Source organism: Manis pentadactyla, chromosome 6, assembly GCF_030020395.1.
Source record: "Manis pentadactyla isolate mManPen7 chromosome 6, mManPen7.hap1, whole genome shotgun sequence".
Classification (NCBI taxonomy): domain Eukaryota; kingdom Metazoa; phylum Chordata; class Mammalia; order Pholidota; family Manidae; genus Manis; species Manis pentadactyla.
The window spans coordinates 33,210,585-33,234,217 of NC_080024.1; the positions used below are offsets into that span (position 1 = coordinate 33,210,585).

The 23,633-nt window shown below is 32.0% G+C and overlaps 1 protein-coding gene across 8 annotated transcripts in view; it reads right to left on the reverse strand.

Annotated features, from left to right (window-relative positions):
- Positions 1–23,633, reverse strand: part of NBEAL1 (neurobeachin like 1) — a 240,173-nt gene that overhangs the window by 133,894 nt on the left and 82,646 nt on the right. For 6 of the 8 annotated variants that reach the window (XM_057503678.1, XM_057503677.1, XM_057503672.1 and 3 more), the window contains 14 exons: positions 20,339–20,425; positions 17,747–17,830; positions 15,761–15,859; positions 15,092–15,672; positions 14,074–14,206; positions 13,350–13,469; positions 12,186–12,489; positions 9,123–9,208; positions 5,577–5,666; positions 3,295–3,463; positions 2,707–2,840; positions 2,091–2,250; positions 1,881–1,983; positions 852–1,008 (listed from right to left, as the gene is read on the reverse strand). In XM_057503678.1, coding sequence (XP_057359661.1) covers positions 852–1,008; positions 1,881–1,983; positions 2,091–2,250; positions 2,707–2,840; positions 3,295–3,463; positions 5,577–5,666; positions 9,123–9,208; positions 12,186–12,489; positions 13,350–13,469; positions 14,074–14,206; positions 15,092–15,672; positions 15,761–15,859; positions 17,747–17,830; positions 20,339–20,425 — 2,307 coding nt within the window. The remainder of the gene's footprint in view (positions 1–851; positions 1,009–1,880; positions 1,984–2,090; positions 2,251–2,706; positions 2,841–3,294; positions 3,464–5,576; positions 5,667–9,122; positions 9,209–12,185; positions 12,490–13,349; positions 13,470–14,073; positions 14,207–15,091; positions 15,673–15,760; positions 15,860–17,746; positions 17,831–20,338; positions 20,426–23,633) is intronic. The other 2 variants (XM_057503676.1, XM_036927881.2) reach the window with 1 other exon arrangement.

Consider the following 23,633-nt stretch of genomic DNA (forward strand, 5'->3'; position numbering starts at 1 on the left):
AGAAGTTTTGAAGTGGACCAACTGTACAAGGACATAGCCTAAGTTAATTCATTTATATAATACTGATTACTAAGTCATGTAACCTCTAATACACAAAGAATATATCATAACAAAGGGCAAAATATTTGAGTTAACATAAATTAACACTGCTCAAATTAGGTGTTGAGAGTGGTATACAAAAAGAATACAGAAAAGGCAGTAAGTACACCACGGTTCTAGTTCCAGGTTTATCAATTGTGTGACTTTTTAAGTCACCTAATATCTCTGAATGTGTATTTCCAAATGTGCAAATGAGAAGAATAATTCCTGGTCTGTATATTACATATCATTGGTTCTTAAATTTAACCTTGCACTAGAATCACCTGGAGGGTTGGTTCAGCAGGACATTTGCATTTCCAACAAGTTCCCAGGTAAAGCTGGTCAGGACCAATACATTGAGAACCAATGTCTTAAAGAGTAGTTCTGAGGTATAAATGAATAATAAGACTATTTTTAAACAGAGGTACATTTACAATTTACTCTTTATAAAATATTTTTATGAAGAATGTTATGTTAAAATTCATGTTAAAAATCTGCCCAGTAAACTCTGATAATATACATTATGTGTGAAAATAGGTTTCAGAATTGCCAAAGCAACTATTGCCACATACTACATTCTAGCTAATTAAAATATTTTATTACACTATTTCACTAAAATTTCAGTAGGAGATAAAATCTGTTTAACTGTGTAATATTATGCTTGGTGCTATAAACATTTTACTCTTAAAATAAAATATTTATGTTTAAAAGAAGATGATACAACAACTTAAATGTTAAAAAGAAAAACATAGATTTATCTCAGACATTAATACCTGTTCTTCTTCACTGACAGCAGCTATGTAACCCATAATACTTTGTATCTCTTCATAAGTTCCACCTTTGCACAGAAAATATTTAATGAGCCCATACAAAGAAGTCCTTATTGTTCGAATATCATCTAGAGACAGCTCACTATATTTGCAATCATTCCTAAAAGAAAAAGTGCAAAAATTGAAATTTTAAATTTGTACATTTTTGTGATTTTATATAAAAGAATTGTAAGTTTTAAAAAAGGTGTTTCTCAGCAGTAGACTCACAGATACTGAGAAGTGACTAATGGTTTACCAAGGGGAAGAGTTGGGGCGGGTTGGGGGGAAGGTGACAGGATAAAGGGGCGCAATAATTCGCAATCACAATGTAAGTTGGTCATGGGGACGGCAGTACAGAATAGAGAATATGGTCAATAATTCTGTAACATCTTTCTGTATTGACAGATAGTAACCACACTAGAAGGGGTGAGGATTTAATAATGTGGGTAAACTGCTGAACCACTGTGTTGTACATCCAAAACCAATATAAGATTGTATATCAACTTCATTTTAAAAAAACGTGTTTCTTTGTAATTATTAGATTTCATGGTTATCTTTGGCTTCTTTTTCTTTTTAAAGGAAAATCTTTTGAAGTTAGGGGTTACGATGACAAAGATATAAATTGTTAAAACAACTTATATTTATACAACACTCACTATGTGGCAGACATAGTTCTAAGTGCTTTGAATGTTATTCATTTAATTTAATCCTCAAAACAGCCATAGGATGTCACAGTTTTATTATCTCCTTGTCAAAGACCAGAAAATGTTAGGCATGGGAAAGTTGAGTAAGTTGTCTATGGCTAGACAATGAAACACAATATTCAAACCCAGTGAATGTGATCCACCGTTTATCATTTTAAATTCCACACTACCCTGCCTGTCTGAAGTTAAAGGACATTAGAATTGCTGGGAAATAAACAATCTAGATATTCCAATCAAGCAGGACACAGAAAAATATATCAAACTTTGGGAAGGAGCGAAGATACCATACCCATAATAAATCCTAAGTGTATCTAAGAGAAACTGCACGCCATACTTCTTTCGGAAAACTCTCCTGCTGTCTTTGATGATGGTGGTAAGGTATTGGATATGACCTAAAATAGAAAATTTACTCTTATATGAAATACTTAAAATAAATCACTTAAGTAGCTATAAATTTCTAAAAACAACTATAAAATTTTATCTAACAGCCTGCTCTCACCAATTCGAAAGGGAAAATCTCCACGATTCCAAATACGGAAATCAAAGAGTAAATACTGATAAATTTGTTGTAGGAGCTGCATATTTTTCTCCAATGACACTTGTTCAATTAGTAATTGGACTGCCATCAATACATTAACATCCATCAAGGGGCTTGGCACCTGAAATCCAAACAGAAGAGGGTTCTGTAAAGTTCAGTTTAAATAATTGTCACTAAGCTATAATTTCCAGTGATTAATCCAGAACATCTACCAAATATAAAAATCTTGGTTAGAAAAATATGAACTTAAACATTAATTTGGATATAATGTTAGAACATATCTTCCTAGTGTCATATTCTTAAAATAGTCTTAAATTTATCAAATATCCCAAATACCAGTGCTAACAAGCAAGGTCCTGTATATTGAAGATTTTATATTATTATGTAAGATATTAATTCTTACACAAAGATGAGTCACTTTAAGTTTTTTAAATCTGCTTTTGAAATAAATTATATCCACTAATGTAACTTAAGCTATTATAGTGTAATTGAAAAAGCATGTATTAGGAAGAAAAAAACCTCAACACAAACTGCTGATTATAATCAGCCACATCTACATAATGTTTGAGAATCTCACCTTCTGAAGTAAGGCACCAAGGGTAGCTACTCCGTGGGAGTGAATAAGATTGTCCTGGTTGATAGGATGTCTTTGAATAAAGTGTTTCACAATCAAGATAAATGTTGCAATTAAATTTCTCTCCAGTCTTGACTCTGAGGAATTGTGAACATGTCATTAATTACTGTGATTACTCTAATAGCTTATATCATATTTTCTATATCATAATGCATACTGTAACAAAGAATCTGGTTCAGCAATTTGCCTCCAAAGGTCACTTGCAGAATGCAAATAGCAGAGAAAGTAGCAATTGCATACTGTATACTTATATGTACATGTAAAGGATTGCTTCAAGGATTAAGTAAGCTATTATATTAACAATGCTGTCATAGTTCCACTAAGAGTATAAACTAAGGATAGTCAAGAGTAAATAACAATCTTAGGTTCTTTGACCAAAGTATTATGAATTTTCTGAACTTCATTAGTAAAATTAGGGATGGGCTGCTTCAGCTAGAATTAAGTTTCTACAGTGGCAAAACATTTCAATCTATTCTTCAATTAATTTTCAAATTTCTCAATGACTATTTTGTGTTAATTTCATTTTAATACCTGAAGCCTTTGTTGAAGTCAATACCACCCAATCTCCATCTACAGGTGTTATCAGTTCAGAAACTGTGCTTTCATTCATCCCTTCAGCAATCTGTCTTTCACTAAAGTGGGTGATTTGTTCCAATAGAGGAAAGAGTACATTTAATCCACCTATGCAGTTTATGGTGTCCTGAAAAAGAAAATTACAATTTTTAATGTTATAAAACAAGGGAAATTTTTTCATTTAACATACACACAGCATGTATGAGATTACAATTTACTAACCTTCAGGCAATGAACAGGATACCCTAAGCTCAAGGAACCCTTGTTTGGACAGATGCTTTAAAGAGTGGCCTCAGGGGTCACCATAACCAATACTCAAGAGAGATTATGTCAGACCATTTTTACTGCAACTTTTTTGCCAAAGTTTGAGGATTCCGAACACAGGGAACCCAAACATAACCACATAAGTAGAATTCATAATGTAACACTAATGATGTAAGAGGGAATAACTGTCACAAGGCAATTAGGCATAATGAATAGAAGAATAAATCACACATACGGAAAAAGAATGCTTTTGGTGGTAGAAATATGACTGACTCCTGTACTTTTAGTTAACAAAAAAGGTGGAGTGGACATTCAAAGTGACTATTTTGGATAACTTATAGAATATATTCAATATCCTTTGATGTTACTAATCTCTCTGGCTTCAGTTTCTTTATGTGTAAAATGAGTATAATAGTAATTCTCACTCTGTAAGGTTGCTCCAAGGATTAAGTAGGCTAATATATTAAAAGTGCTTGGTGCCTGGCAAACACTGGGCGCTACATAACATTAACTATTATTAACTGCTTAAATGTTAACTGATGAACTGACATGTAGACTCAGCTTTATTCTGTAAACTACTTTTCCATATTCTTTGCCTGTTTTTCATACTGATTTTTTAAGAACATTATGTAGTAAGTAAAGTAGCTTTTTGGATGGCAAGTTTTTCTCTCCCAGTTGACATTTAACTGTTTGTATCTTTGATTTTGCTGCATTATAATAATACAATGTATTTTTCTCAATTACATTCCTTTTTTATTTCCACACATCTGTAACTCAAAGTAAGAAATACTGCTTTGATATTCAACTATAATGTATAGCACAAATAATTAGCTTTCTATATATAAGTAATAGATAGAACTAGCCTTGTAAAACCAATCCTTCAAGTGACAGCAAAAGTTTAATTTACCAATGGGCAAAGGTCATAAGTCTTACTATGTTAAGAGACAAAAGAATAAGCGTCCTTGTCTCACGGTCAAAGAGAAATGCTTTATACCACATGAATAACATGAGATTAACATTAATCAATGGATTCATTTTTCCATAGGAATTATCCTAATGTCTATTCCCTTGAAACAATAAGCATATTTAATTAGTGTTATGTGACCATATAACTATCTATATATTTCTTTTGATTTTACTTAAGCTATAATTTCTATTTAAGTTATCTTTTAAGGAAATACTCTATTTTAGAAATACGGCACCTCTGACTTTCATATTAATCTAACCTTCACTAATTTAATCACTCAGTCAACAATGTTATTGCATATCCCTCTGCCAGACGCTGGGGAGAAAAGCAGTGGTCCCTCCTTCAAAGTTCTTAAGGACTACTGAAGAGTCAAGCAAGCAAACAGTTGCTATTCGCCAGAGTAAGTGAAATGACAAAGTACTACAGGTACCCAGGACAAGAGTAGGGAACTCAGCCTTGATGAAAAAGCAGAGGCCTTTAGATACAAGTAAAGACATTGTGTCTAGCTGAGACATAAATATAAGGCACATGAAAAAGGCAGATAAAATGTGATACAACCAGAGAGGGATGTGGGGAAGAGGAACGTTATTTACCCTTAACCTCAGAGAGAGGAAAGCTCTGAGTTTGCTTAAAGTTTAAAACTGATGGACAGGAGACTGGCAGGGAGAAGCAAAAGATGAAGGAGAAAAGGGATCATCAATGAAGTCTTGAAGGTCAGGAAGGGTTGAAAACTCATAGTTTTACAGATTAAATACTTAAAAGTGGAGCAATGGACCAAGGCAGTATAACTTTCTCATGGAAACTGTAGGCTCATGGCATAGCTTAAGATGATAACTTAACTTTCAAGCAAATCAGTCATTTAACTACTTATTTATCCTTCAAACTGTGTTTCTTACCACAAACATCTTAACTGAAATCTATTATTCAGATCAATCTGGTGGTGCTTAGAAGATAAACTCTTTAAAAGAAACAGTAAATTTATATAATATGTTGCCCATCATTAGCTTACCTTAATGTCCCAATTCACTACTTTGTTTCCTGTTAATCTTCCATGCAAACAATTAGTAGATAAATCAAGACAGATTGAATCTTTGCAAGCCTATGAATAAAAGAAAAGTATGGCAAAGCTACGCATGAGGATAAAACAAAAGCTTAATTACACTGTAATATTTCACTATAATTTAAAAAGGTACATAGCACAGTCAATGATAACTACAAGTAAGTTTAGTATTACTATTCTGTCTCATAAGAGAATCGGAGCCTAGATTCTAAAGCACTCATTCACCAAAAGCAGATCTCTGCTGCTTGTCATCTGACAGGTGAGCTATAGCTAGAACTTAGTCATCATTTTTCTCTTTTAAACCAGTATACACAAGCAGGTTTTTGACTTTTCAAAAAATTCAATGTTTTATTTCCATTAGTATTTCCCTAGCCACAATTTCATGATACACATAAAATGTGTGCTTAAAATGTGAGTTAAAGAAATCAGAACAGAAGAATATATCATGATACGAAAATCCAATCCCCAGCATAAGACACTGTTTTCCTTCATCTCACAGACTGACATTTCTGGTTACATTCATACTAAGAGTGTAGTCTGCATGTCTAGAAATTGTTGAAGTTATCTGAACTTTCCATAAAGGATCACAAAGCATGTAACTTCATGTTCAATCTGTGAATTTACAGGTAATGATGCATCCTTGAATCTTATCCCCATTCTGAAAGAAAATAAGGAAATCTACATATTTCAGCACAATTGATGTGGCTGTTGCTGTCCTCTTACGGCAACTGAGAAAAACTGCTTTAATAAAATAAATGTAAACTGAGTTTAGATTTAACTCAATTACATCAGTCTCAGAGATAGAAATGGCTCTCTTGTTACTACCTTGATTTGGGTATTGTGTATCTATGAGCGCTCCTCATACAATAAATCTCGTAATGGTATGACTTCCTCCAGTCTCCTATCCCTCCAACCCAATTTTCACACTGCAGCTTGAAACCTTTTTCTAAAATGCAAACCTGATCATACTCCTCTTCTGCTTAAAATCCTATCCATTGCCTACTATTTAGCCTGGCATAGGAAGTTTGCTATGATCTCGCCTCCACTTGCACTCCAATCTCATTTCCTGCCATCTCCTCTTCCTGCTTGCTTAATGCCCTGTACTCAAATACATATAGAACCTGATTTTATAGTCAATGTCTTTCGAAGTGCTTTTTGCTGTACCTGGCACATCCCTCCTCAACTTTGTATTTTAAAATGCAAATAAAACCATATTTTCTATAATCTTCTAGCCTTCTAGAAGAACCAGCCACTCTCCTTTGTACCCTCACTGTATTTTGAACATAATTTCAACACAGAAATATTTATATAGTGTTTAAGGATACGCTTTAAACAGGCTGGGTCCTAACTCCAGCATTACCATTCACTAGAATTATGATGCTAGGCAAGTTATTTATCCTTACTGAGCCTCAGAAAATTAGAGCTTAAAAGATATAGATAATACCATATACTCCTTAAGACTATTTGTGAAATAGTCTTATTTCACTATTTGTGAAAATTAAATGAAATAAAAAATGTAAAGCTTTAGCACAGTGCTTAGTATACTGCAAACACCCATTAATCGGTAGCTAAAAAGAAAAGTGCTCATAAAATTGTATTACACTTACTTTCTTAGATATTTACTTTACATTAGATTGTATGTTTCTTAAAGCCATAGAAAGTAATTTATTCAGCTCTGTATCCTAAAAGTTCAGGCCAATTTTTAGCACAAAGAAGACACTAAAAGAACTGTAAACAAATGGGTAAACACCTCCTACAAAGGAGAACAAAAATGAGAAACTGCTGTCTGTCAAAAAAGCCTCTAGAGCAGCTTTTTCTAAACTAGCATTTGTCAATAAGAGATAAGTAACATAATGTGTTCTATGCCCAAATAACTGGTGAAAAAATAGGATAAAAAAAGTAAACTAGTTTTAATAACAAGATTTTTCAAGTGTATCATCAATCTCCAAGAGGGATATAGAGAATATAACATTCGCCCAAACTTATTTGACCAAAGAATCTGGTATCGTGACATATCACAAGTTTTAAGAAATATTCCTCCAATAAACTGTTTTATTGTGTATATTTGTCATACTGGGTTTCTTGAGGGAAAACATTAATAGCTATTTTTTTAATATTACAGAATTTTTACTTTCAATAGTAAAAATTCAACCTTAATGTTATCAAACTCAGTTACTTTGAAAAGAAAATATGACAACCTTAATGACAAAAGACCCAGATAGCTACCGTGTCTAGAGCATGCCACCGAATATATCAGTGAGATTAAGTTCAATTATTTCCTATCTACCTATACTAGATAATTGAAATGAGTAAGTATAAGATATAGTCCCTGCAAAGAAATGACATAAAATCTAGTAGAGTAAACAAACATATATCTTTGGTAAAAGTTAGTAATACAAAAAGCAAAGAAACAAAAAATAAGAGACTCAAGAGACATTATATATAACAAATGCTATGCATGAACTTCAAATAGGTTCACGACTGAATTTTTACAAGGCTCAAAGCAAATATTTTTCAGAAAACTGGGAAAATCTGAATGTGGGTTATATAATAACTATAGATAATTTTCTTACATAGGTTAATGATTATGTAGAAATATTTAGGGGTAAAGTATCTTGATAACTATGTCAACGTATTTCACAAATGATTTGAGAAAAGTTCACAAACGTGGCAAAATGTTAATAACTGGTGAATTTAGGTGCAGAATATACAGTATTTCCTTTTACCATTCTTATAACTTCTCCCTAGTTTGAAATTAATCAAAATAAAAAGTTAGGGAAAAATACAAATAATAGGACACAAAGCATTCAAAGTAATAAATTATGACCATTTATTAGCTGGGTAAACCAGAAAGAAAATTCTGTAGTGTATAATCTCACACAATAAATGTATTTTCTGGGTCAATGTAAAATTGAGTATACTGAAGGTAACTGATACTGTTGTTTATGCCACAACTCCCTTTCCTTCCTCCCAGTTCTCCTTTGATCTTTCCTTCAGCTCTTTATGACTTCAATTGCTTTCACTAGATAGGCCCTTGAAGAAAAAAGGGCTAGACAGGCTATACTTGTAAGATAGTTTCTTTTTTCTCAAAACAAAACAAAAAAAACATTTCATTTTTTTGTTTTCTTGCTAGCATCACATTTTAAAAAATGAGAAAATGTTGAGCATAATTCTGTTTCACATCTCCTCCCAATAAAGTAGAATAAAACAAATATAAAATGATTCATTTACTGGAGAATATTCATTAGTACAAACTCTCACTAAACTTATTCCCATTCAAACTACTGGTATGGCATAACGATAACATCTGAATCCTAGTTAAGAGGTGCACCTTAATTTTTACTGCATCATATTCCTTCGAAAATTAATATATTTTAAAATGGCAATTCAAGCTCCTCCTCAATACCTACTGAAATGATGAAAAGAATAAAAAAAACAATCTTAGTCCAGAGCATAGTTAACAACTAGATGCACAATCCATGCATTTACTCTAACCTTTGCAGTGTAGTGAAGAAGGACGTTACCAGGCAGGTCAGCCATGTCAGACTCTTGAAACTTCCAAGGGCTTAAACAGTTTGGACCTGAAAATTATTTATACACACATATACACACATATCATTGAATACATATGGCCTCCTTGGTTCTGTGTAATCAGAGCAAAACTTAAAATTAAGCTGTTTCAAGCTACGCAAATAACACAGTTAAAACATATTAGCCAAAAGGTATTTTATTTTTATATCACCTCCAATTTATCCAAAACCTAGAAAAGTTGGGGTGTGGTTCAATTTCCAGTATAAAAAGGAAATTTTGCATAGTATTACAAAGCTAACATTAAATATAACAAAGTTTGTCTATTAATTTATTTAATGTAAACCAATTCAAATTTAAAATAAAATAGCAAAATAATCTATCAATAATGTGAACAGATTTCACAGAAGCAGAATAGTAAATAATTAGGAAAAAAATTCTTGACTTTCCTAAGAGAAAAAAAAAATCAAAGAAATGAATCAAAAGTTTCATTTTACATTTAAAAAATGGAGAAAACAATACTGACCATTCCACCTGAATGAATCTGTGGCAAAACTTGTGTACTTAGGTATTACCTGTAGGTACTATGAATTGGTGTATCCCTTCTGGAAACTAATTAGGCAACATATACGGAGAGTCACAAAGTATTCACACCCTTTGAATATTTATCTTGGGAATTTATTATAAGTAAAGCCACCAAAATAAGAAATAAAAACTAAGTATAACAGCTCATCATATTTAATATTTGAATTTTATACCAATATTAAAAATCATAAACAACCTAAGTAAATAATGTAGTATGAATACAATGAAATATTATGTGGCCATTAAAAAGATCGTTATGAAGACTATATAACAAATATTATTTATAATAAAATTACAGTAGGAAGAATTATAAGAACAAAATCCAAAGTAAATGTATATACTATATGACTTATTAAATTGGAATTTATTGAGATTATAGATCATCTTCAAATACTTTTGGTGAGTTTGAAAGTATAAGGTTCTTAAATAAACTTTGAAATTTTGGACATTGCCATTCATCTCAAAACACTCATGTACAGTTGATCCTTTAGCAATGCAAGCATTAGGGTCACTGACCAATCCTCTCCCTCCCACAGTCAAAAATCTGTGTAACTTTTAACTCCCCCAAAACTTAACTACTAACAGCCTATTGTTGACTGGAAGCCTTACTGATAACATAAACAGTCAATTAACACAAATTTTTATATGTAGTATATCCTGAATCCTTACAATAAAGTAAGCCAGAGAAAAGAAAATGTTTTTTCAGGGAAACAAAAGCAAAAATAAACAAGTGGGACTACATCAACCCAAAAGTCTGCTGCCCAGCAAAGGAAACCATCAACAAAACAAAAAAAACAACCAACTCTACAGGAGAAAAAAATTGCAAAGATATATTTGACAAGGGGATAATATCCAAAATATATGAAGAATTCACACAACTCAACACCAAAAAGTAACCTGATTAAAAAATGGGCGGAGGACCTGAATAGACATTTTTCCAAAGAAGACATACAGATGGCTAACAGGCCCATGAAAGATGCTCAACATCACTAATCACCAGGGAAATGCAAATCAAATCCACAATGAGTTACCATCTCATGCCGGTCACAATGACTACGATCCAAAAGAGAAGAAATAACAAGTGGTTGGCAAGTGTATACTTCAATAGGGTATACGTCAAGTGCATACTTCAATAAAGGAAAAAAGAAATGAAATAACATGTTTTTCCAAACTACTGCAAATCTCCAAAAACATTTCCAATATATTTACTGGAAAAAATCCACATATAAGTGGACCCATGCAGTGTTGTTCAAGAATCAACTATAATCTAAAAAAGACATATGTGACAAATAGTTCTCTGAAGAATTAATGTACACAACTACTTAAAGGCTTAACTCCTGAACATCTCACTAGAATTTAGATACAATTTTGGAAACAGTTATGATCCAGTAACAATTAGAGTATATCTTTAAAATCATAGCCAAAAGAAAAAGAAAATGCCAAAACAAAAACAGTTGTAATCTTACCCAAGGTCTCCTAACTCTACTACTTTCCTGAATTCTTCAGATCTATTAATATAAACTATCAAAATGACAAAATTTAAAACAAGACTCTCATGATTTTGGAATGAGTCACGTGACTTCTTATGAACACAGGCTTATATTTTGTTTCATCAATTTTTTAAAAATCTCTCAAAAGTACTGGCAGTATTATGGAATGAATTATGTCCCCACCTCAAAAAAAAAAATTCAGATATTGAAGCTGTAACTCACAATGTGACTGTATTTGGAGACAGAGCCTTAAAGGACAGAATTAAAATTAAGGTTACATGATGCTAGTAGGATCACTTGTAAAAGAAGAGACACCAGAGATACCTCTCTTTGCACACAACTAGAGGAGAGATGCCATCTGAGGACACAGGGAGAAGATAGCCATCTACAAGCCATGGAGAAAATCCTCACCAGAAACTGAGCCTAGTGGAAATCTGATCTTGGAATTAAAGCTTCTAGAATTATAAGAAAATAAATAGTGTTTAAGCCACCCAGTCTTTGTTATTTTGTTATGGCAGTTCTAACACACTAATACTGACAGTATTATGGATGATACTTGAAATATTTCCCAAAGGTTTGCTTTATTTATGCCTACCAAAACAGAATGGTGTACTACAATTAACCATACTATATCATATACTAGGAAACTGTTAATAGAAAAGATCTTAAATGTTATCACAACACACACAAAAAATGTTTTTATGTGAGGAGATGGAAGAGCTAACGATGCTTATTGTGGTAATCATTTTGCAACATATACATGTAACAACTTACACCTTAAACTGGTGTATGTTGTATGTCAGTACCCCAATAAAGCTGAATGGGAAAAAAGTATGGGACATGGTGGGCTTTTTCATCCCTTTCAGCTTCAATTACAAATATGAACATACTCTTCAGAATATATTCAGGCAACTGAAAAACTATATAAGTAAACAATATGACCATACATACTCACCTGCTAAATATAATCCCTTCACCTGAGGAGGCTGTAGTGCTTCATAGAAGATGGTAACAGACCCTAGCTGACCCTCCAGAGATGTGGGACATCCCCATTCACTGTCTTGGGTTCCAGCTGATATCAATTTGGTAATCAGTTTTGATTTTTCAGCTGCTCCTCCCCAGGAGACTGATGACAGAATTCCACCAAACGATGTCCGATGAGGGGTAATGGGAGAAGAAAAAGGTGGATCTGGGATTTGGGATGGTGGAGGAGTGGTGGTTCTTTGCCCAGCTGAACCAATGCAGCAGGAAATAAAAGGCTAAAAATAAGATACAAACAAGATTAATTACATGATTTTAATTACTTCTCTATCTTCATATTTACAATAAAACAGTACATACAATTGAGCAATGGATCATAATGTGTGGATGTGTGTGTGTATATAAGAAATCATTACAGATGTTCCTGTTAGCCTATGGGGTTTGGAAGCATTACTTTTACAACTCACATTATATCTCTCTGTAAATCTTGACTTTTTAATGAGTTCGAATTTTTTTTAATGTAATAACTTTACTATATTTTAAAAGAGAGAAAATTATTTTTCTCCCTTAAAATATATAAGGTCAAGAAGGACTAGGACAGTCCCAGAAGGACTTAGGAATTAATCTATTCCACTATCTTCAGAAAAGGCTCTTTCAAATTTACCAAAAATTCTCAAAGAACTTTTACACTAATGTTCGTTAAGAGTCACCTCAGTAAATAAATCTTACCTTACACCTGACTACAATGTAAAGGTTTACAGTTTCTTCATTATTGTTTCAAACTCAATGGAGATGGAAAAGAGCATCATAATAGTCTCTAAGTACTTGGTGGGCTTTATTAAATGCTCCTTTGCTTTGTTCTATTCAATTTCTTTGGCTTTCTGCTACATGTCTTTTCTCTAGACATTAATTACATTTGTTTCTTCCTTGAGTTGTTTTTATTACATGTTGTCTGACTTCATCTAATGATGATAGGCTAACAGACTTAAATATTAACTTACCATTTCCTAGTATATAGAAAACACTTTAAAATTTATGGGCACATATCTAGAATAAACAGAATGTTCTACATTAAACTGAAAAATTTAATGAGTTATTAACCAATTGGTCCCACAAAGAGTCAGTTAGATGTGCTTACTTCATTCATGGCAGGAAATCTGAGAGGGGCAGACACCTTCTGCTGTCCATTGTCGTAGATATAGACAAAGCTCTGACCAAAGGGCCTTTTTCCAGGCATGTGGACAATAGTTATATTGTGCTGTTAAAATAAAACATGCATTTAAAAAACTAAAATTACATTAAGTCTCTGGAATGACAAATGTTTGCAGAATATTATTCTATAACTAGTTTGTGTGAACAGAACATTAAGATTAAAGTTAATTAAATGCTGGTTAAAATGATGTTCTTAAAGTGAATAACAATTTTTTTCTGAAGTATTATAACAGCACTTAAATCTATTCTAGAAAACTTATACACAACTGCAACAGTACATTTTCTGCATTTCCCAAGTCTATGAGTATTTTCAGAATCAATTTTTCTAATAAGAAGCATTTTATATTTTAAGAAAAGTAACAGAAATTCACTATTCTTAATTTATGTTCGCATTTTAAATTGAATTTCAAAATGAAATTAATTTGATTCTAGAAAATGAGATATTTCATTTGAATTTTTTAGAAAAACAATGATTATTAACTGAATTTAAAATGACAATGATGAACAGCATTAATCTTCTTATAGATTAACTTCAAAGTGAAAATTAAAGAACCTGAAAAAGCAGATGACAACTCCTGATATACATGCACTGAATATATGTTTTTAAAGAAAAGAATTAAATAGTTAAATGTGATACCCTAAAGCCTTACCCAGAGGGAATCACAGAAACTGTAGTCAGGAAGCATAACTGTAGCATATTCTCGTTTTGTGCACACTGCCACAACCAATATCCCTGAATGGGTAATAAAAGCTTCAAAACCCATGCCACTTCCTGTAAAAAAGCTAACAAAAATATGTATTATCAGAACTTTGACGTCAGGTGTCCAGTTTTACCATCACTGAAACACACAAAACCATGTCATCAGGAGTATCTTTATCAACAATGCTATCTAATGGCTTACATTCTAACCTTGCTTCAAAGATAATTTTTAAATCACTTTTGGGTGTAAGAGTTTAGTTAATTATAAAAGGTAACTATAGAAGTGTAATTCTAATAGCAAACAACAGTAAAATTTTAAACTTTCAAATCTTCAAAGTTCTTTCAAATAAGATTCAAAAAATATGAATAAAGTTCTAAAAATCACCAGGTGTATTAAAAAATTATTAGTTACTTAAGTAACTAAGTTTGGATGTACATACACATAGATTTTCTGATACTTCACATATAGCACCTTCAGTGGAACACAGAGGTCAGTCACCATTCATTTTCAATTTTATTATTCCCTTTTTCTCCACTTTTACACTTTTAAGAAGAAACTTTGTTTCCAAACTTGCCTCAGAACTTAATGAGCAAAACATGTGAGATATGTAATTAATATTATGAAAGCAATAAAGCACTTACAACTAAACTGTGTACACAAGGATGAAGAAGCTTCAGATATTGTACATTAAAGAAGTAGATGCTTGGGGTGAGGATTTAATAATGTGTGTAATTTCTGAATCACTGTGTTGTATACTTGAAACCAATATATTGTATGTCAACTCCGATAAATACCCCCCCAAAAAAAGAACAAATATTTTGTTTGATAAAAGATAACAACATGCTTTGTTCTGAAAACAATTTTTTAAATAAAAATCAGATGATCAGAAAAGGTTTTTCCTGTTTAAGAATCACAGCATATATTGTTCTGACAGTATTCACTTATACTCCATAACTTGTACCAGTACCTGTACAATTGTTTTCTTTTTCCTCCTTTGTTAGCGTTGCCAAGAGTCAACTGATCCTGATCTAAGCAAAACCAAGCACTGAAAGAAAACGCAGACCCTGGCCATTTCTGTATGGAAGGCACAGAAATTCCTGTCATACTATGTGACAAATTAAAATACTGAAGTGCGCTCTCTAGACTTTGCTTTCGGGCCATTGTCAGGATTGCTCGAGTCACAGGAGTGGTGTAAGGGTGAATATACTCAGATTCATCCACTCTCAGCAATCTTAGTAGTCGACGGATTTCTTCTGAGCTCACTGACTGACTCCCCAAGGATCCATGAAGTGCAATCAGGTTCTCAGCACAAGTTCGATGAAGGTAAGAATGGAAATCAAGGGTTTCAATGATTCGAATTCCCATATTTGCATTGACACAAGTAGTTCGACTTTGCCTATTAATACAACAAATTCTTTTCAGCCAATCAGAAATGAAGATTTGCAGATCATGGGATTCTAGCTCTGGAAGCCACTGGATAAGAAGCAAGAGAGGCTGGACATTACTAATGCCCAAAATCCCAACTGAAGTGTGGTCACCCTCTATAGCCTGTAAAGCAATACAAAAGACAAAAGGTTAGTAACCATTTTTGATATGGAGATAATGGAACTTCATTTAATAAAGCTGCAAAACTCACCATATTCATAAGTTCTTTAAGTAGTTCCAGTGGTGGCTGACCCAGGGATTTTAATACTTCAAACATATGGGTATAACCAATTCTTTCTTTAAATACTTCCTAGAGAAGGGGTAATAAAAGAATCAAAGCACATTTTTCAAAGACTGAATTTGCTGGAATATTTAAAATGTATACTTGTATTATTTAAAATAATACCCATTTAGGTTAATCAACTCAATATTTAAAAGGGTATGAATTCAATACTTGTCTTTTGTTAAATCATATCTTCATCTTAAAATAGATTCCATATATCTTCTGATATACAATGTGACAAGAATCTACCAAAATAAATGAAATTAGCAATAATTATATATTATAAAATTATTATATTACTTATAGATTAGAGCACAATCACTGCCTTTATTTTCTTCACTTGATTCATAATTAGTATAGTATTACATGAAGTCAAAACAAAAATGGAGAAAAAAATGTGGAGACTTTAGGCGTAACAGGAGTCAGAAAGCAGCTTCAAAGATCTAGATTAAAGAGTCCTGGTAATTTTGAGTAGTGACCAGAAAAAAAAAGTGGATACAGTTTTCACTCTGCAATTTCTATCTAAATGGCCTGAATTATCTGAAACATTGAGTTCACTTTAGTAAGGTCTAAGTCCCATGTATATTTGAACTTGTAGGAACACAAAGCCATCAAGTAAAATACAAAGACAGCCAAAAAACCTAGCAATACTAAATTGGTCCAGTAAATTAGGAGGAAATTTATATAATCATTTTTGAATCAAAAGATTTAAACAAAATGAGTAAGACTGGTTATTTCTGAGAAAGGAACTAGTTGCCTGTGGGCCAAGAGTAGAAAGAAAATCTTTTTTCAGAAGGCATTTTAAAAATAAACTTTTGATTTTAAGCCATGCAAGGCATTACATAGTTAAAAAAAATTTATTTCAAAAAGACTTGAACATCATTTCATGTTAGAATTTCATAATGGAGTACAGGCAGCTATTATACTCATAAATCAATTACTCAGAACTTAAAATGATTTTTTTCCTTACATAAACTATTATAAATGGATATTAGATTTCCAAACCAACCTGTAAAAGTTGTGAAAACCTATTCAGTAGGAATCTAACCATAAGTTATATACAGCAACATTTATAGGGCAAAACTTAGTGTCTCCTAACAAAAACCAACAAAGGCATGGCTTAGGAAACAAGAATTTATTCATTCATTTCTGGTACTAGAATGATAAGGCATGAAATATATTAGAGGCAGTGGATAAGAAGGTAAAATGGTAAAAATAATAAGAGAGACTAACATTTATTAAGCACTACCATGTGCCTGGCACTATGCTTGCTTTTTCCCTTTACTCAAATGATCTCACTAATCCTTAAAACTACTCAATGAAGAAACTACCAGCACAAAATCAGCGTAAGAGGACAGCAGGACAGTCAGAGGCAGTGAATGAGAAGGGAAACAAAATTCTGAAGGTTAGTGACTACAAATAAAGAAGCAAAATTTCCATGGCCATCTGGGAAAACAAGTCCTAAACTGATAGGACTATTCACATATGAAAATGTTTATATTCTAAGCTGTAGTAAACTGACCAAAAAGTGAAAGAGTGATTATTTTATTAAATAAGAAAAACTATGATATAAATTTAATGCTTTAAACACAGTAACCACTGAATCACTTAAAACAATCACTTCAACATTTCAACACCAGTACTGTCTTCCCATTCATTGAGCTACACTGTAAATCTCTATTAGCTTGCTGTTCAGTCATCAATGTCTTATGTAATTCAAAAGCAGTGCCCATAGGCATTTGTCTTTAAAATTATCAGCAAAATGATCCCTATACTCAGGAGATATTTTGTGAACTACTCCATATTAGGCATAAAACCGTATGTGTTACACACTTTCAAACATACTTTGGGAATATATAGTGAAAACTGGTATATATTAAATAACATTTTCGAGCTTAGGGATATATGTTTCACCTTAGCAGCTGGAGATTTGTTCATTACTGCTGTCAAAGCCTGAATGGTTGAAACAGCCAAACAATCCAATTGTCCCTGCAACATCTATCAGAGGGGAGAAAACAACAACAAGAAATTAACAAATGTGTTCAAGATTTGTATTCAGTTAGGAAACCTTTGTTCTGAAAACCTGAAAAAATAATTACTTAACATGCAATGCATTCCTCTTCCAATGAAATGGATTTCTGAAACATAACCTGCAAGAAAAGCTACCTACTTGACAGAAAATAAGCCATGTGTCAAGAAGGATAAGGCTACATTCACTCATCACATTAAAATGTTTTGGGGAAAAAAACCCCACCAAGCTTAAAACATGCTTTTTAACAATAATGGACAATCTCCAGAGGAAGGGAGGGAGGTCTATCATTGGAAATCCTATTTTAATTTTTCTTCAAAAATATACTTGAACTTCCTAGATTTAAACATCTTAGCATGTATAATAAAATGTCTAAAATATCTTGTCTACTTAGTCTCCACATGCCTGTATTATAATTGAAATAGTATGTATATACACAAGTATATACACCAATCACACTTGCAAACAATAAGTTTTATTTACTTTTACATAAAATGCAGAATTCGAGGCAGAAACAAAATGAAATATTTATGTGTTCAGCATTGTCATGTTTTTGAGGAGGCAATTCTTAATGCTAAAAGTTGTAGCAAAAAAATAAGAATCATCTCCATTTGTCTATTTCTGTTTAAAGCTTCATCATAAAGAAGACATATGTCAAACTTCAGGGAAGTGTATATTATAGCAAAAATACAAAAACAAATTGTAACATCAACAATATTAAAAAACTGAACATGACTGTTGTATCATTAGGCTTAGCCAACCATTAAAGCATAGCACAAAGACTAGAAAGTTGTGAAAACTAACAGTCCTGGAAATCTGTTTTCATGCATATATTACCTTGAACAACCAGGGAGTTGGGAGTGCTGACCCCTGCACATTCAAAAACCCCTGTATAACTTTTAACTACCCCCAAACTTAGTAGTTACTACTAAGAGCCTACAGTTGACTGGAAGCCTTACTGATAGCAAAAACAGTCAATTAACACGTATTATGTATATGTATTATATTTCTACAATAAAATAAGCTAGAGAAAAGGAAATATTTTTTTTAATTGTCATAAATCTCCAAAACATTTTCCAATGTATTTATTGGAAAAGAATCGACATATAAGTGGACCCACACAGTTAAAACCCATGTTGTTCAAGGGTCAACTACCTTATGACTTAGTCACTCCAGAAATAGCATTTTCCTCTTTCCCTCCCATTAGATTTTGAGTAAAAGGGGACAGATTAGATCTTTCTTGTTTTAAACTAAGCTCTATCACTTTCAGGCAAGTTATTTAAACTGTTATCTTTTTTTTCTTTTTGCTATCATTAATGTACAATTACATGAACAACATTATGGTTACTAGACTCCCCCTATTATCAAGTCCCCACCACATACCCCATTATAGTCACTGTCCATCAGCATAGTAAGATGCTATAGAATCACTACTTGTCTTCTCTGTTTAAACTGGTATCTTAATGTTTGTTGTTTATTATTACATAAAATATATGTATTACATATGTAAAGAAACATATAATATGCACTATAAGTTTTACATATAGAATTTCAAAGAGCTCTCCTAGGCTTTAACAAAGAGGACTAAGCATCCTACAATTAGGAATATTAACAAACCTCTAAGAAGGCTATTTTAAGTAGTATTAGTCTGTATAAGATGGCTTTAAGAGGGACTAACACTTATTGAGAAATATGAGATGGTATTCTGTAATTCATATTTCACATACAGAATAGAAAACAATAGATTATCATGTCTCTTTTTAACCACAGCTCTGTTTATAATCCTGGACATTAAGATAATGTTAATAAAACATATCATGTAATCATGCTTCCAAATATTTTAGGGAAAAAAATGCAATTTTTGTAAGTAGTTTTTTCCTATAATGTAATGTATTGTGAAAAGCAACATAGGTTGCATATTTCTGCCTTATAACCATATAGAGATGAATTTTTAGAAAAGAAAAATGTTAAGTTTTATGCTAAATTAAGACTCAAAGAGTTCAGCATCTTCTTCCCTTCCTCCAAGATTCAGGTTGTCCATTGAATTATAATCATTATTTGTCAACAAGAAGCAAAGAATCAAGAATTAAAACTGACCATACATATTCACAAACAAAGCCCTAAAGTCCCAATACACCACAATGCTTAGAAAAAGAAGCCCCCAAAATATGAAGTCACCACCAGGTGGACAGCACTAATGTTGGGATCCCATTCCTGTACTTTATATCTTCTCAAACTGTCAAGAAAAACACGTGGGTGGAATACTCTTGATGGATTACATCAACCACCAAGATTTCAACTGATTTATCTTTTGGATGAAAGCAATTTTTATTTTAACTTAATGTCAAAAGTAATTAATGAAGATTGAAATTAGATAATGTTTGTGTATTTTAAGACATAAGAAAAGTACAGGAATAGTTGCTCCCATTGACTGATTTTGGACTTCAGCTGAAGCAAGATGCGGACTTTGCAGATACCTGGTCCTCATTCATTTCTGTCAGTAATTTGTTGGCAAGGTCTTTCTTGTTCTTGTCTGCCACCTTATTGTTAGCATTTAAAAATAGCTGTTAAAAACAGAGATAAGAATAATGGAGAAAGAACATTAAACTGTTACCTATAAATAGAAATGAGGCTTCAATGGATTTCCATGTCTCTTGAAAATAAATCCAAGAATCCATTTGTATATACTGCTTTTAAATGGATAATCAACTACTCACTTTTGGATTACAAACTAACATTAGTTATTTCTCTCTTGGAACTCACAGTTACTAAAATAAGAAACAACAGTAATAATTAAATTAGTTAATATTTTAAATTCTTAAAGAATCAGCAGAAAATGCCTCACAGAAAAGAGGGAAATGTGCTACTGAGACAAGCTAAAAATACTGTAGTAAATAGACAGTAAGGGTTCTGAAGCCAAGTGTTTGTTAAGTGCTATTTAAACTGACTTTAATAAGAGTTCTTTCTGGAAATATTTTTCAGAGTCTCAAATACGTTAATGTGTGCTTTGACAAAGGAGGTCAGTGCGCAGCATTTCCCAAATTTATCTAACCACACATTTTGTTGAACATTCTGTAATAGTGTTCTCAAAATGACCGAGAATTGGCTGTTTATATTAATTCATATACTAGGAAGGGGAATTAGGATTATCTCTGACATACGTGGTGACTGCCCTTTTCTGAAAGAAAGAAAAGAAGTAAGTATTTTTGTTTAAGTATATAAAACAGAATCCCAAAAGATCTCAGTGACAGTTTAGACAAAAAGAAAGATTATTCAAATGAGAGTGAAAAGGGAATGAAAGATTTATAAAGGAATTTATCAAAGGCATCCTAACAAGGAAATCCTTAGTATTTCCTATCATTTCAGAAATGAGAAAACAGCAGCCCAGGAATATGCTGAAATAACGCAATATAAAATAAAGTGGATAAAGTTATGATATGATATGGTATAAAAGAGTATACACAAAGAAAGCTGAACTTAAAAAATAGATTAGTGCATACAATATAGGCTTGGGAATCAGAGGCCTGGATTTGAATCTTGATTTCACTACTTATTAGCTGTCTGGTTTTAGGGAAAACTACTTAACTTCCCTTGAGCATGTTTTCTCAAAAATGAAAATAATATCTCATTAAATACGTGTGCAGAGTAAATGAAATAATTCATGCTTGGTTTTAGCACAGTATCTGGTACATAACAAGGGCTTAATAAATGAAAGTTGACATTATTATCAGCAAATATTTCAAACAAAGTAATATTCCATATTACCTAGGTAGAAGGACACAGGAATGCTCAAAAGTGATGAAAGCAAAAGTGAGTAAAGTCTTCCCAGAAAACAATCCATATCAAGAATCTTAAAAACAGTTCTTAGTCTTTATATCAGTAACTGTATTTCTAGAAATCTACCCTATGAAATAGTCAGAAACTCATACCAAAGTTTCAGAAGAGAGATGCTCACTTCAGCTTTATTTTCAATAGCAAAAAATAAGAAACCACCCAAATATCCAACAATAGTAGAATAAATAAACTATAGTTCACTGATAGACTGAAACAGAAGTTCTCAGACTTTATAGTCTCATGGGCCCTTAACACTCTTAAAAATTGAGAACCCCAAGGAACTTTTGTTTATGTGGATCACATCTATCAATATTTACCATATCAGAAAATAAAATGTAAGACATTTTAAAATACTTGTTTATTTATTCAAAAAATAACAATAATAAACCCATTACATGCTGACATAAATAATATATTTTCATGAAAAATAACTATATTTTCCAAATATACCTTAGTGAGGATGGCACTGCTTTTGCATTTTTGCGAATCTCTTTAAATGTCTGACTTAATAGAAGACAGATGAAACCACATATATGCTTTTGCATTCACTGTTATAATAACGTTTTGGTTAAAGTTTATGAAGAAAATTAGCCTCAAAGAGAAATGTTGTTAAGGTTAGATTTTGCAGATTACCTACAAGGATCTTCTGAATCCCGTACTTTGGAAAGCTGCTGGGTTGAAATTTGCAGTCATTAAAAACAATGTTTTGAAAAATGGTCTATAGGGAGACTCATGATGTAACACATTTAAAAGCAGGATATAAAAATATTCAGTAGTATTCCAGTTTTGGAAAGGAAAATATATTCACATTAAAATATATATGCAAATATATGAATTTTACAATTTTAAATTTTAAATATTATATTTATATACTTTGCAAAAAGATTAAAATATATTTTTATATTTATTTCCTCCAAAATATATTTTGATTATGTGTTGCTCTATAATCTAAATAAAAATCTCTTTTAAAAAGATGAAAAGAAACTTGCTCAAGGTCACAAACGCAATATGTAGGAATTAAGCAGGTGTGACTTTTGACTATACCATTCTATCAACTCCCAATACTCTTCTACAAAGCACCCCTCAGTTACTCCTTTCATAATATAATCAGTCACTCCTTTCATAAATTCTCATTCCTACTAAGACTGTTTTGATGATAAAATTTTGTTATAGTTAGTTTTAACACGTAGATATGGAGAAGAAAGTAAATTAAGAAGATGAACAAGACCACACAATATTACCAACAGTTTTCCAGAATCTATGACTAAAATCCTCAAATGGAACTTTACATATTTACAATATGCTTCAATGCCGGTATTTTCAAAAAAATGATTTCAACTCCAAGCAGAGTGCTAAAGTCAATGAAATGGTTGAATCCTTATCTTTGGTACTAGAAATCTGCATGTTATTTTCTTCTCATTAATTCAAATATCCTTGGACAGTTAAAAAAAATTTTTTTTACATTAATCAAAGCATATCACCCTTCCAAAATGCAGTATAGCAAAATAAAATAACTCTTAAATGTTTACGGTTCATCACACCTATCAGGAAAGATAAAAGTATGATAGATAAGTACTTTATAGTATGATGAAACTCATTTTGACAAACCCAGAAGGCTTTACACAAACACTTAATGAAATTAATGCATACTCCAACTGTTGGGAGAACCTCATACAAAAAGTAAGTACAGACACTGCAAAGCCTAAAGTTTTCTATGTAAGTCATAAATTGTTATGCTACATTAAGCTTTAGTTAACAATGGCTCTGAAGATTTAAAAAACAATTTTCTTCATTCTGTATTACTATTTAAAGTAGAATATATTATTCATTCCTTACTAACAAAAAACAATTTAAACAGAAATCAATCACATACAACAGTAGCATCCCATAATACATTTGGGAACTTACGTTTCACAAGATTCCAAACATTTTTATATA